This window comes from Nasonia vitripennis, chromosome 1 (assembly GCF_009193385.2).
Source record: "Nasonia vitripennis strain AsymCx chromosome 1, Nvit_psr_1.1, whole genome shotgun sequence".
In the NCBI taxonomy this organism is placed as follows: Eukaryota; Metazoa; Arthropoda; class Insecta; order Hymenoptera; family Pteromalidae; genus Nasonia; species Nasonia vitripennis.
This window is the reverse complement of record NC_045757.1, coordinates 23416043-23431926: the sequence shown is the minus strand read 5'-3', so window position 1 is coordinate 23431926 and position 15884 is coordinate 23416043. Positions and strand designations below refer to the sequence as shown.

At 33.8% G+C, this 15884-nt stretch overlaps 1 protein-coding gene and 1 long non-coding RNA gene across 2 annotated transcripts in view; one reads left to right on the top strand and one right to left on the bottom strand.

Annotated features, from left to right (window-relative positions):
• The window catches only part of LOC100679290 (WASH complex subunit 2), a 32167-nt gene extending 16489 nt beyond the window's left edge, over window positions 1-15678 (bottom strand). The window contains exons 1-9 of the mRNA XM_031921232.2: window positions 15266-15678; window positions 14525-14662; window positions 14267-14455; window positions 13536-13687; window positions 13060-13426; window positions 12850-12979; window positions 12587-12775; window positions 12191-12510; window positions 11675-12009 (exon numbers count right to left, since the gene is read on the bottom strand). Of these exons, the coding sequence (XP_031777092.1) occupies window positions 11675-12009; window positions 12191-12510; window positions 12587-12775; window positions 12850-12979; window positions 13060-13426; window positions 13536-13687; window positions 14267-14455; window positions 14525-14662; window positions 15266-15280 (1835 nt within the window). The 5' untranslated portion in view covers window positions 15281-15678. The remainder of the gene's footprint in view (window positions 1-11674; window positions 12010-12190; window positions 12511-12586; window positions 12776-12849; window positions 12980-13059; window positions 13427-13535; window positions 13688-14266; window positions 14456-14524; window positions 14663-15265) is intronic.
• LOC100114911 lies at window positions 10109-11564 on the top strand. Its single transcript, XR_512822.4, has 3 exons — window positions 10109-10483; window positions 10614-10734; window positions 10804-11564. It is a non-coding gene; the product is annotated as an uncharacterized LOC100114911 (long non-coding RNA).
• Window positions 15679-15884: the final 206 nt, after the last annotated feature.

The following is a 15884-nucleotide window of genomic DNA, read 5'->3' as shown; positions in this document are numbered from 1 at the left end:
TATCTTTTGGGAGTATTTTAAGAAAATTTCTCGAATATTTTTCAAATAAAATTATGATTTACGAACACATCAACGAGTTTATTATCCGCACATTTTTCCGCAACTTCTTTATCACCAAAAAAAACCACGACGACAAAGCAAACACGTATCGAACACAAAGACTCAACCACAGACTTATAATAAACTCAGCGCACCCGTCACTCCTCGAATAACCCAAACAAACTCGGGACAAGCTTCTTTAAAAAAACTGAAAAAGAACAACGCGTCGATCATCACGGTCGAAGTCGTGTATTTTCGCGCGGGGTTTTGCCCACTCGCGTCTTCGTTGTTGTCGCACACTCCAAGCGCGAAATCGCGTCGCTGTGAAAACTTGCGGGCGAAGAAAATAGGTAGAGAGCCAGCAATAGCGCTGTTGCATCACGTATATATATATATATATATATATATATATATATATATATATATATGTGTATATACACATATATATATATATGTATTCGAAGTTGCGTATACGAATTTTTAAAACCGGACGCGAGAGCTCCAGCGCGCGTGCGCGCGTGTGCCTGCAGCAGCTGATGGTTTAAAAGGAGAGATGAGCCGAGCGAGTTGAGCCCGCAATTAAATTCATGAATAGATTTGCTCTCGGAAACGTGCGAGCGAGTGCGATCTCGAGAAGCAACACACTTCTCGTTCCTGGTTCGATCGTGTATGCATGTATGCTCATGTATTTATGGATGAGGTTTTGTACTATAGTAATGAAAAGGAGCGCTGTATGAGTTGTTCGATGGAAATGTTGAAAAGCTTTGTTGTAGTTTTGATTTGTTTTTGCAGCACTGTGTTATATGCTATGAAAACTCATAATTCTACAAGATCAATGTATATCCCCCATTTATAATGTCAGCCTTTTTTTAATTTCATGTATTCAATGCATTGAGTAACGCCCGTATAATGCAATATTAAGGAATATAATTGTTCAAGTGGGAGATGCCGGTTTTAAGTATATATACATGACTGTTTTATTTATTAAATTAAAGTAGATTGAAAAAAATAATATAGTATCATTCTATAAGTAGTTTATACATTGGTGGCTTCAGCTACAAAGTCATAAGATAAATATTTAATACTATACAGTTCATGTTTAAAACTTTTTTTATGCAACGTTGGTTATAATACGGATGTTTTAATTTTATAACACATAAGACGACAGAGTTATCCCTGAATATTGTGGAGATATTCTCCATGGTATTCTAATACAATTAGGCACACGCCTTGTTACACATGCAAAAAAGATAGCAATAAATTAGTGCTTGCTATTCAATCTGTATAATATTAAAGAATGATTAAATGCATCCAACCTTTTTGTATGACATAAAGTAACGCATGAGAACAGGAATTTTAATTTTTGATCTGACGATAAAAGTATTCTAGATGTCCAAAAGAAAAGCGACATGCGTTAGTGAATTTATCGAATTCAAGAGAGATTCCAACCTATACCATATGCAACTTCCTGTACTAAGTTTATTTGCAAAAAACAATGATGATTTCAGATTTATATAATTTCAGAGAAAACCGTGTGCAATACAACTAATTCTACAATAAAGCTCTGAAAATAATCTACAGTTAGAAAAAAAGTCATGCTGTAATATTAATTTCAATGCCATTAAAAATTAACAAAAATACAAATAATAACAATCAATAAATACCGACCGAGCAATGTTATAAAGAACACATTTCTTATTCCCGATTCGATCGTATATAAGCGTACATGTATATGGATGAGATCTTTGGATTTGAGATGGAAGCGATCATGTAACCGGATGTCTGCTTTCTTTCTGTGGCCGGATTTAGTGGATGGATTGTATTCTACTTGTTTATTTTCAGATTTGACTTGTCTTAAATTCGTGTTAATCGATTTTTATTTAGTTTTATTTTTTGCTGGGTACATAATTATTCATGATGAAAATAAACATAAGGATCTGTTCAAAAGAATCTTATATGCGATTAAATCCAGTGAAGCTATAGTATAGTATATAGTAATATAGTATTCATTTGATTCAGAAAAAGCTAGGTTAAGTTAAATTTACACACAGATTTACGTAAAAGTTGGTTAAATATAAAGCAGCGCAAATCTGCTGTATGTTTTTACAATTTCTGGCTTTTCACGACAGTGATGCATTAAAATAAAAACTTTTGATTATACTCTTACACTCAACATACTTCCACTAATTAAATTATAAGCGTTAATAAAATTTGATTTATCCGCGAATCACAGTTATTGCCGATTTTAATCGTTATTCACACATCAAAGATCGACATCGATTAAAAAAAGTACACACTTGAAATCAATGACTAATCGTGATCGTAACACATATAACATCAGCCTTCCGCCATTTCTTCCTTTTTTATCTGCTGCAAAGATCCGAACTTGCACGCGTGCATTTTTCTACATAAACATACTCACGCAGAGAATTAAACCGCCGGTAGCGCGAAGAAACCGCAACAAAAACTCGTTTTAGAGTCTTCAATTAGTGAAATCGGATACGCTCCTGCACACGGAGAAACTAGATTAAATTGAAAATGAGTTGTGCGTTGCACACACGCGGAACACTGTGTAATTAAATGTCAAAAAAAGATAATTTTATGGACGAAAGACAATGATCCGCTCAGGTGAGCATGCCACTGGCTGAAGACGCGTCACGATGGGATTTACAGATAAGATTATAGATTGTTGCCATTGATAACGATAGAACCGTTTATTGATTTATGTCCATTGTTGCCGTTCATAGAAGTAGATTGCGATTTTTTAATATCTGCTCATATGAAGCGAGACAATAAAAACCCCGCTTATATATGGAATATGAATTTATGGCATTTTTATTGACGGCGAGATGCCTGCCTTTTTCACTGGCGAATAATATTTCGCGCTCAGACGGTTTACTTACGCACTGTTTGCACTTGAAACTATTTTCGGGTAAAGTTATTTGCTTCGATATAGCGCGCGCAGGAAACTCGAAAACTCCGCCAGCACACAAGCCAATAGAGAAAAAGACGCTAGCTAAAAATCAAAACCAAAAGCACGATCGGTCCCTCGCTGCGAAAGCCTCGAGCAATGATGCACCGCACGGAAAAACGCATCTACGTCTCAAATCCAACGCGTCGTCGAGCACTGACACAAGATTGTTTATCTTTCGCGCAAATATCTCTTTCTTGCGCTGCATCAGCAAACGGAAGAAGAAGAAAAAAAGCAGCGCCAAACACTCACACATATAAAAGAGCTCGCGCGCATATACATACGAGATTTCCCTCTCAAGCACTCCCTCGCCAGCTCGCACAACGAGGCCTTTTGTTTATGGAGGAGAGGAGCGAGCGATAGCGCGCGCACATGCACGACGACGTGTCGCAATACGCGCCGGCCGCGACTGAAGCTCGAACTATAACGCGCTCTAACTATTGCCTTGGGAGAGCCGAGTTGCCGCCGGTGTCGGAACGAGTGCAGCTGCCGATTTCCGCGTGAGAAAGAGAGGGGGGGGGGAGAAAGGGAAAAGTGGGTAAATGACGAGAGAGGAGGACCGCGGGTGGAGTGTGTAGACGGTGAAGAGGACACTCGAATGATTATTACGCATGACGGGAGAGTATGAATTGTTTCAATGATGACGATGAACTTGAGATTTGAATATAGGTGAGGCAACGTGGTGGGACAATTTTTGAAGGACTGTTTTCGAGTTCTTCAGATGCAAATTTTTTCAGTTTCTTGGAAGTTTGGTAGTCAATCGCGATATTTTATATAGGAACGGAAACTTACGATAGTCCCTCGTGAGAAATTTCAGAAAAACATGACTCGAGTCAGTTAACAGCGAGTAGATCTTTGTAGACACCGGTCTTACCACATGTGACTCATTCTACTTAAGATGACTGGTAGAGGTTGGAATAAATACAGGCTGCAATGTTACATTTTAAGATCGTAATCTTTTACTTGAACGTAATTTAAAGGTTTACACTACTTTTTTTTTTTAAAACGGTGTATTGAAGAATATAGTGTTTTTATATTCCGATTGACGATATTATACATAAACACCGCAAACATAATAAAAATATCAACGGAAAATTTGTCTTTATCGGGGTTCGTTGAACGTTTGGCGAAATTAAAAAATATATATTTCATACAAAATCTCGCAGTATAATATTATCTTCATCAAAATAATAAAATGACAAATATAAATCTATGAATAAAAGCGTCTGCTTGACCGATTAGACTAGATATTTTCTACTTATGGAAAGCTTGCATATTTGCTTCATTTTATTCATTTATCGGTGCAAGATGAAAAGTAGATTTTATTGTTAATTAAAACGGAGGACATAATCAAAATAACGAACAAAAAAAGTGGCAGACGTTTGACAGTAGGGCATTGACTACAAATCTTGGTCTTTTCCTAATCGGTAATCTGATCCAGACAACCTGCACTTTTTTACTTACTCGCTCGTACTTCATACACTATATACGTAAACTAGCTGCACTAGGTCATCCCAGGTGAATTAGTCTCATACATTTTCTATCAATGTATAAATATATAATAAGTCTACTTGCACAAATTCTCATCGCAAGATTTTTTTATAAATAATGCGACGGGCACAAAACAAAAACAAACGAAAAAATTGCTCAAATTTCTACTAAGAGCAGTGTACGTATGTAGCATGCATACCTCCATGAATACAGTACAATTTTCTATTTTCATGACCATGAGCTCCAGCTTGTTACGAGCGTCAAGAGCTAAAGTGAGCTTCATTTGCGCGGTACACGTATTATACAAGGATCATCAAGATAGGGGTCTTAAATAGATTTAAAATTTTCGTCGTGGTTACTCTGAAATCATCATGTCTTTTTGTTAGGAAAAGCCTTTTACATTTATGCGTCTTTTGTTCCTTTTTATTAAAGCTATCTTGTTTTATGGTCATCAACGATTAGAGATGAACTAATAAAACAGATAATTGTTATTTCCTACTTGATAAATTACAAAGACGTAATTGAAAAAGTAAATAGAAACTTATATGAAAACATCGATAAACCATAGCAATAAAATTCGTTTAAAATTAAAAAAAGTACGTGTCATACAGGTTTAGGTTTTCAGTATTGCTACAATTGAATAAAATCGTATACTAAATTTTACGCAATGGCGTCCTATGACATTTAAGTTACCCAGATAATAATAGCGGAACATATAGTTTTACAGAAAACTTTATATTTTTGACTTTATGTATTCTCGCGTATGTGTTCTCAATCTATATTGAATACTAAAATAGACATTATAAATGCGCATATTTAATTGTGCAACCGGATCGTCCAAAATAAAATTCCACACATACAAATACACGATATTGTCGTTTTAAGAAATTTATGTTCTACGCTTGGGCAACACCAGCTTTTAGAAGGAATTTTAATGAATCGTGTTAAAGTGGGAGAAGCTATTTTAGCTATATAAAGTGAACATTTTATCTAAAAGTGCATTTACTGATTGATTCTTGAAGTCAGCAAACGTACAAAAATAAAAATGAAATACTTTGTATCTTTTTGTATTGTGGTATTGGCAGTTGTTTTTGCATCCGCAGGTAAATATTTTTTGAGTGTACTTATAGGCCTTTTACTTAAAACACTCATAATATGTTCATAATTTTACATTATAAAAATGTTGTTTCATAATCTATCAGAAGATGAATTTCGCGCTGAATATTGCAAAGTTGTCCCAAAGGGTGAATGCATAGGTTACAAATGCAACAAAGATGGTTCCAAATTTTCCGCTGTAGCGTAAGTAATTTTTTTTATTCTATGAATTTTGCTTCGTACACTGTGTGTTACTATGATACATATGTATATAAATATTAAGGCATATTATATACTCCAATCGACAAAACACCGTTTATTACTTTTAAAACATTGGTAAACTCAAATAATAGATCATATTCTATCCAACCAATTGCGTGTAGTTTTATTAGGAGTATATAACTATTTATTGTTTCCATATAAATTATTAATAAATTAAATATTCCAGATGTGCGGAATCTCGTTGCAAAGGCGAAACTGTTGGATACAAAGAAAATAAAAATCTGCCATACCCTCAATGCTGTCCTGAACCAATTTGTAAATAAGTTTATAATAACACAATTCAAAATATTTGCAAATAGATTTTAGTATGCATGCTATGAAGCCAACAAAAAACATGATCCAACTATTATACTTTTTGAAAGTTTATTGCTTATAAAAATTTGTAAATAAAAAATGCGCTTAATAAAGATAAAGATTGTATGCTTTTGTACTCATTTTCCTTTTCCTTATATTGACTTTTTACTCCCCATAATGTTTTTTTTTTGCATATTTATAAGACTTCCCACCTTCAAATATATTTAAATCAGATATAATAATATCAACACATGTGAATCCATTCTAGAATCTAACCTTCTAAAATCAGATATAAGCAATATATTGTACAATTCGATATTCTGAAGGTTTCTATCAGATTCATATTTTAAAGGTCGCATTATCTTCTGTTTGGGTTATCAAAGAAGCCATATTATCAAATAATATTCAAGTGAAAGACGATATTTCTACATATATAAAGCTCACTAGTTCCGTTAATTTTACTCACCAATAAACTTTTAAAGTCATCAAACGGAAAAAGAAGACAAAATGAAATACTTAGCAATACTTTGCATTGTTGGTTTAGCAACTCTTGTTTTGATATCAGCAGGTATATATGAAAAATATGAACAGCAAATTGTGTATAGATTAAATTTTCATTATTTTGCGTTATATTATTTACGTTCAACTGTTCGTTTTAACCAAAGAAACAGAAGAATTGCGCGCCGAATATTGCAGTGAAGATGTTAAGAAAGGGTGTTTTAGAGTGAAATGCAATAAGGACAATACAGAAATGTTAGCAGTGACGTAAGCTAATTTGAAATATATCATCATTTGTTTAATTTTGTGTAATATGATATACAAACTTTTTATTTTTAATAACATCGAATGTTTCAGTTGTGGACAAACTAAATGCCGTAACGGAGCCATTGGAGTCAGGCATAATCCCGAGTTACCGTACCCACGTTGTTGAAAATTGCCACTTTTTGTCTGGAGGCGCAATCCAAAAATGTGTTTGAATAGAATTAAAGTATTTAAAAAAAAAGAATTAATTTGAGGGCTGGTGGGTTAAAAATGGCTGCCTAGGTCAAAAGTTGTCTACATCAGCCCTCAAATTAAAGCTCTTTTCTAATACTTCGATCCTAGTAATGCACATTTTTGGATTGTGCTTTTAGACACTAAGTGGGTAAAGTTGAACCGTGGCTAATTTTCGTTTATTTTCCCCATGTTAAATTCCCATAAGAGAATTTAAAAGTGCCCGGCAAAAAAATAAGTATTTCGAAAACACGGGAACCCAAGGTTTTTCGGATTCTGGGGGGGGGGGGGGGGGTAAGGGACCCAAAAAAGGTCTGGTAGGTGTGCCCTCAAATTTCAATTTCGTTCACTCAGACCCTCAAAAGTGTCTGGTTTTTCTGGATTTGCACATATACACTTTAAAGGAAAGAATGCGGTTTCAAATAAATTTGAAAAACGCCTGATCATTTATTCAAGTATTTCTAATCCATAAAATATAAACTTAACTCAACAAATTTTTATAATATAATTTGTCAATAATTGTATTAAAATTATTTTATCAATATCAGAATGTCACTTTTTCTGTCTATATAATGTGGGATTTCCAAATTTTTCTGATCACTCAAATATGCAGTAATCCACTTGATTGGATCATCCAAAGAATATTATCGAAATCTTTGAAGATTTTATTCAAATTTGTGTTAGAACAGACGCATTATTCCCTCCTTAAGTTGGCAAAGAAGTCATTTGAAGTGAAAAAAAAAACATATATGTAAAGCTTACTATTTTTATTAATCGGAGTCACTTATAAACTATTGAAGTTATCACACCGGAAAAAATCAAAATGAAATACTCAGCAATATTTTGTATTGTTACGTTAACAGCTATTGTTTTGGCACCGGTATCCGCGGGTATATATAACAAATATTTTGAGGATCAATTTTACAAATATTTAGTTTCAATAATTGTGTCTAATACTATTTATGAATTTTTGTTTTGACCAAGTAGAAGAAGAATTGCGAGCCGAATATTGTCAAGAACCTCCAAACGGTTGCTAAGCAACATGAACTATCCTAAAATTATAGACCTAGAATAAGCTAATTTGAAATACTGATATATTCTTTTATTCTTATTGTTTCGATATTTGATATATGAAGCCTTATAATTCGATTTTCGATTTTTCAGCTTTATATCACATATATTACCTGACGACAAAGTCACAGAATACAGCCATAATCCCATCTTACCATACCCTGATTGCTGTCCTAAAATTATTTGTAAAGACCCATAAGTTTCGATTTGACACATTTAAGAAAAATAATTGTAAATTTGAGAAAAAATAACAAATAAGAAGTTTTAATGTTTAAAGTTGTACCGCTTTTTATTTATAACCTTACAATGTAATGCTTTTCAAGATCTATAAATTTTTTGTGACGAATTTTATACGAGCGACTAACTAAAATTTGTAACTGCATATTTGAATTTTTATTACTTTCTCTTAATGTATAATTTGCATCAAGGACGAACAATGTATTTACATCTTTGTTATTATAGCTATTATTATTTACTATTATTATTTAGTATAAGTATGCGCTTTAAACAAATAATGTTACAAACAATGTTTTAACGCGTATACAGTTACAAAAAGTAATCAAAGGCAACCTTGATAACACTCAAAAATAACCGGTTCCCAAGACTGTACATCGGAAAAAATCAAATGCAAAGAGTATAAGATATAATAGTTCTTTTTCAGAGCCGAATGTATTTTTAAATATTTAAGACGTTACGAAACGCGTCCATGAGTTTACAGTATAGTATCGTATATAAAGAAAGAATATCTAAGTGGGAGAAAAGATATGCACAGGTTATAAAGCCGAAAGTTTTCCGCGATTTCATTTACTTAGTGATAGCTGAAGAGGTAACATCAGAGATAAATCTGTTATTTTCACGTATACAAATATATTTGTACACAAAAACATTAAAAATATGAAGTGCCTTTTAGTGCTGTATATTGCTTTAACAGTATTCTCCGCTGTAAAATCAGAAGGTAAAATGTTGTTTTGTTATATACCTTGCGCATTTTATAATTATAAAAATTTTCTAACGTAACTTGCAAAATTGTTTAAAATATGCTATATTTTTCAAAATTAGTTTTAGTTACACTAATTTTGTTAAACTTTCGAATTAGTCATGTGTGTATAATTACGCGCGCGCGAAGTTGCGCATTTTATGATGTATGAACTCATTCGAACAAATTGACCAAAATTATTTTACAAATTTAATAGAGGGAGAATTCCGTACCGAATATTGTAGAGAACTTCCGAAATCATTAAAGGACAAGTGTGTAGGAGTCAAATGTAACTTGGATAACACTAAAGTTCGATCTGTAGGGTAAGTCGATCAAAAAAATCTATAGTATAAAGAATAATAAAATAATCAATTTAACGACTAATAAGATTCTGATCGTTTCCAGATGTCCAGTTATACGTTGTGTGGGTAAAGCGATTCGCTACGAAGAGGATCGGAGTAAACCCTATCCGGGATGTTGTCGTAAACCAATTTGCAAAGAATGACTACATTTAACTGTGAAAGTTTTTTCGTTTAAAAAGTATTATGCACGATTCAAAAAATTCGTGCAAGTATCAAAAACTCTTTAATCTGCCAATTTGCATTTATTGTTAATTTGCTAAAATTCTTTCTATTATCAATTCATATTTTTGTATTTCGTTATAGAAGTAAGGAAATGAATAAATGTTTACAATTTCTTTTGTGAGCAAAGAGGAATGCTTTTTGTTTGATGTGCAAACATTGTCCTGTATACTTATGTTATTGTTGTTCCTATAATTGACATAAGTTGTACAAGAATTAATAATGCGTGTTGAATGATAAAACTTTAATACGTTCAAATAATTTTATACGATCGGCATTATATACACTGTTCAACGAGAGTTTCAACGTTCGACTTTCGAGATTATTTTTACGTGCAACAGAACCTTCATTAAAAGAAGCCGAACACAAAAAGTTTCATATTTGTGTCGATATAAGGAATAAGTGCTGTGCGCGTAATGAGATTTTATCCTTTAACGGATTACGTAAAAACCGCTTTTTGAGCAAATAAAGAAAAAAACAATGAGCAGGAGAAACCTGATATAAAGAGAGGAAATTTTCGCTACCGAGATTGTTGAGCGTTGCGAGTTTCAAAGCCATCACGTCCTCTCAAGGATAGTTGAAAAGTTGCTTATACGAGGATTAGTTACACACAGCGATAAAATATGAAGTTATCTGTGATCCTTGGCATTATTTTTGCCGTCGCAACTGCCGGAGCAGAAGAAGTTGAAGGTATTTACTGCCAGCATATGTTATTCCAGATGCAAAGTTAAAAAATTCTACCTATACTATTATATCTATTCGTAGTTAAATGCAAATTAATTATAATAAATAAATTGTAAACGAAGTGTAATGATTGTAGGAAACACGGATAATGAAGAAGTGTTTCGAGAAGAATATTGCACGAATACTCCAACTAAAGCCGAAAATGAGTGTTCAAGTTTTAGATGCAACAAGGATAACACCAAAATTATTGGCGTTACGTACGTTAAATGAACTTTGACACAGTTTTCATAGTTAATAAAAAATTTGTATTTAAATTAAAATTTCAGGTGTACTGAAGCACGTTGCAGCGGTAAACCAGTAAGTTTCAAAGGTGATCCTTCAAAGCCTTATCCACACTGCTGTATGGTTCCAATTTGCGAAGATTCTAAATAAAGTGAATAAGTGCTTTCAACTATTTTAAAAGATTGCAAGTTATTTTGTTATTGTGATGTTATTGTAAAAGTTTTTTCAATGCATATTGCTTCATAATGATTATGCCTCAAACGGAAAAGAATATCAAAATATAAACTTCAGTTAAAATTCAAAAACTGCACTTAATTATAATAATGTAATTCATCTTTAATGTAATTTGCAATACTAGGAATGATAAAATAATCAATTAAATAGCACTAAAAAATTTATAATATCAAAAACTGAATACGGATATAGGTTTTTATGCGAATTATATTTGATATTCGTCTATTTATTAGTTATATCACTTAGAAACATTCCACTTTTAACTGATTTACCGTTTTAACCCACGTTGCATATTAGCCTCAATTCAATACAAGCATAGCATCTTAAAGTCAACATACACACAAGAGTATTAGTGATTCGCGCTACAATTCAGCGAAATGAATCACAGAGTGGTGCGCCCGATGTTGTTAAATGCCTTGATGAGACATCGGCATGCTTGATGTACAAGGGGCATTGAAAAAACAGTGTGGAAAGCAATAATAGAACAACCAATTTGACGTTACGGGCACAGGTGTTATATGTTAACGATACAAGATTTTTTTTTAAATGAATAAAATTTCTATAAAATACATATTAAAGTTTGAACTGAAACCATAATCGCAATTTCACAAAAGATATGCCTAGTGACTCCAAAATATGTATAAAAAAATTAACAAGTAGTAATTTCATTAATCCACTTACCCCAAACTTGATCCAACTGTGAAGTCACTACTCGGCTGCCGTACGGAGACTCCGCTACTACCACTGCTGCCCGTATTATTACCAGCTTGCTGTCGTTCGTTTGCGTTGTTACCCGCTTCTATGGAAGACGAGACGTTTGCACCACTGCTGCTATTGCTTTTGGAAGTAGTTGTACTGCCTATGCTCTGGCCTGTCGCATTCTCCGATGCGTTTGAGCTTATCCTATGGTCACTTGAATCACTTTCCGATGATGAGGATGAAGAAGGCCTACGTGCAAATTTACTGGATGAAAGAATATCCACCTTGCCGAATATCGAGACACCTCCGACTGGTTTCTGAAATTCAAGTAAAAATGTTAGTACTCATGTGTAATGCAAATCTTGTATTACGAAAACTGTTGATCAAAGCCAACAAGAATAAATAATACAAATATGCGATTTCTAGCATATCACGTTTGAATTGAAAAAAAAGTTAGCAGAAAACTGTATACTGGTAAACTAATTCATCTAAGTTTACCTTCTTAGAAGACGCCGATGATGATGTATCAGGCGTTCTAATTTGTTTTGAAACTGATCCAAAAAGATCATCGTCTTCTTCGTCTTCAAAAAGACCTTTCGCTTTATCATTTGTTTCTGGTGTGCTGGTGGTCATGGTGCTAATATTTTGTACATTTTCAACGTGCGGATTTTTCAGTGTACTAGCGACTTCAGATCTGATCTTTTCTCTTTCACCAGCAAAAATATCTCTTGAAGCTTTTTTAGAAAATATGTCATCCGAATCCTCAGAATCATCGGCGTCGCCAAACAAATCATCGATTGTTGACTTTGGCGCGGATGCTGAAATTTAATATGCAAGTTTTACGTGTACTGAAAAAACCTCTTTATAAAACATATTGTATTATTTTATTCTTACAAAAATTACTGAGCGGTGGAGGTACATCAACACTTGGCGGAATGATATTTTTATTTACAGGTCTTATAGGCTTGTTTTTCCAAGAGGAAGAAGATACTTCTTCAGAAAATAGATTTTTTCCTTCATTAAATAAGTTATCAGACTTATTGCTGAATACATCTTGATCATCTTCAGGAGTGAGCATCTCATCTAAAAAATATAATAGCATTTATATGCTGTTTGGTTTGTATGAATAACATTTTTTTATAACTAAAAAGGGATACCTTTTGAACGATTTATAACTTGTTCATTAGTGCCTTGGGCAATTGTATTTTTTTGAGCTGGCAATACACTACCTAACCTTTTGGCTAATTCTTCAGCAAAACTAGGTGGTCCATTATTAATATTTTGTGTCTAAAAATAATAATTGTACGATTATTAGTGTAAATTATCGTAGAAGGCCTATATTTTTGGATTTAAAATGAAAATTATACCTTTGGTAAAACGCTTGATGGAGTAGTTGGTTCAGTATCTAAATTAAGAGTATCTTGACTTCTGGCATGTAACCTGCTGTTATCAGTATCTTTGATACTGCTACTTTCAACATTGTAGTCATTGGATTCACTGGATGTAGATGACAGCCTCCCAATACCTAAATTCGTATGAACATTCGGATTCAACATAGATCCAATATTTTTGTCATCAGTATCACTAGCTGAATCTTCATCATCATCATCATTTTGCTCTGATTCACTGCTGCTTGACTCCAAACCAATTTTATTAGAAGATTTCCACTGTTCTGTACCAATAACATATGGCAAAGGCCTGTCTTGATAAGGATCTTTTGGCCTCAATATCACACTGTTAAAAAAATATATATATTTCATAAGAAAAGTTGTTAATTTATGTACAACAAAATAAGTCAGCACAAAAAGACTATTACATCGTTTGTGTTCATTATATAACTAACCTTGGTATCGCATTATCATCTTCATCTTCACTATCACTTGCTACAACCTCAACTTTTTCATATTTTTCATCCATTATACTCAATCCTTGCCTTATGCTTTCACACACGCTAACTAATAAATATGTGGCACTAAATTCATGTTCATCTTCATTCTGTAAATAAAATTCAATTAATCAAATATTTACTTTTATGAATAAATTAATAATATAAAATTTTAGTCTTTCACAACAATGAAATAGTATATTGTGTACCAAGGGCGTAAAGTGGGCTTTTTTAGGCCGAGTGTGAATTTTGCAGTCCGAGCCGCAGACGAGTACTGCAAAATCCACGAGGCCAAAGATCCCACTTAGCCCTTGGTGCACACCATATTTTATGTAACGCGCGGACGTATTTTCGTGTTTTTTCGTACGTGTTAAGAGGGACTGATGTGACTATTTTTTGACACGGCAACCGTGCTCTTGTCTTGTTCAAACATTATATAAAATAAATAAATAATGCAAATTTATCAAAATCAACTTTTTTTTTAAATTACAAAAAAAAATTTTGCGGGCAATAAAGACTTTTTAGCGGTCAATAAAGGCCATTATTGCCCGCTGTTTGAATATGCGGGCAATAAAGGTTTTTATTGCCCGCTAAAATAACTTTTTTGCCCGCCGGTCAAAAAAGAGTCACTTTAGTCCCTATTAATAGGTACGAAAAACGCGAAAATCGTTCGCGTGTTACATAAATACCTTTGTAATACTCTCCACTGGCTGCTCTATTTCTGTATTATCCTCTTGAACTCGACTTTCAATAAATTGTGTGTTAGCTAAAGCCAGTGAAGTATTTGTTATATTGTCAACAAGTATTGCTGTCTGGTTGAGATGGGATGTCATCGAATCAATGGCCTCTTGTGTTTCATTTGCCTTTTTTGTTAAATTCTAAAATAATGGCGAATTAAACAACCATAAATAAAAAGTATAATAATGAATGAAATTTAATTTATTTACCTCTGAAAATTGCTGTAAATGTTTCAAGAGACCAGAATCGCCAGCAAGACTCCAGTCTCTGCGGTTCTTTCGCATTTCCTCTGTGCTCCAAGCATGATCCCATGGTTTATCAACGCTGTCAGATCCAGTTGAAGCCTCCTGCATTACAGCCAAAGAAAAAATGTATAAGTAGGGCATATAAATATAGATATTTGTCTAGCACACTTTGTAACAGTAAATTTGCCGCATCTGATTTAACCATAAATAAAATCAAATGAGGTTAATGTAGCAGTAGTTCATGACCAATGTGAAAGTCAAATGCAAACTGTATTGCTTACTTCAGTTACATTTATATGAATCAAATAAAACATTTTATTTTATTTTTTATTTCACACTTATGGATATACAAGTGCATTTGGATGCTTACTATCCTTTTGAAATATACTATCAAAGATTTTTAGCTTCATTTATTTACTCTGAACAATAATACAGCATCAATAATTCAATGGATGCACAGCGTAAAGTGTTCCATGGTCTTGTACATACAGAGCTCTATGCAATTAATACGCACAAGCACAAACACGTATGCACATCATATGCAAGTGATACATGATTCATGATCAGGATCACACATTCATCACGAATCCTTATACATAAACCTTACTCAAGAATCATCACACACAGAAAGCTCAGACCAATTTATGCAAATCAGGCCAGTGTTTATTTACACTTCAGCCCGTATAACGGAGCACGAAAACTAACCATCTCGACATCCATGAAGACGGTCCGGGCGATCGAATCTGTGCCTCTTTTCACCTTCTCCGGTGACGACGACTCGCAAACGCGGGTGAAGAATCAGCGAAGTCCCACAGTGGCATTACAGGTTAATGACAAGGAGAGCACGCATACACTCTCTCGGTCGCTTGTTTACGTGTACATGTACAGCTGTTGTGTATTAAAACTGGTAGGATAGACTCAATAGAGTATGACAACACCGCGAGTATGTACTATGTAGGTACGGGAAGAGGTCTACTCGTCTACTGCTTGGTTAAACACCCACTTGATGACTATCGAGTATCGAACTCTCGAACGCGGCGGCTGTCTGTCAAACACATACCGCCGTGGCGCGCGCGAGAGGCCTTTAAATTGCGCGTCAGGGCTGTAACTAGCCGGAGATCCCTATATTACCAGCGATGCAATTTTTTTTGTAAATAATTTCGGAGCACATACCATTTTGTTGTTAATTGTATCTATGAGTGCATACACTTTGCTGAATAAGTAGTTATGCTTAGCTTAGTAAGTACGTTTTGCTGAAGGTTACATTGTTAAATAAATAAATAATTTCAAGATTATCGAAATTCGACGAAATGAACCGAAGAAA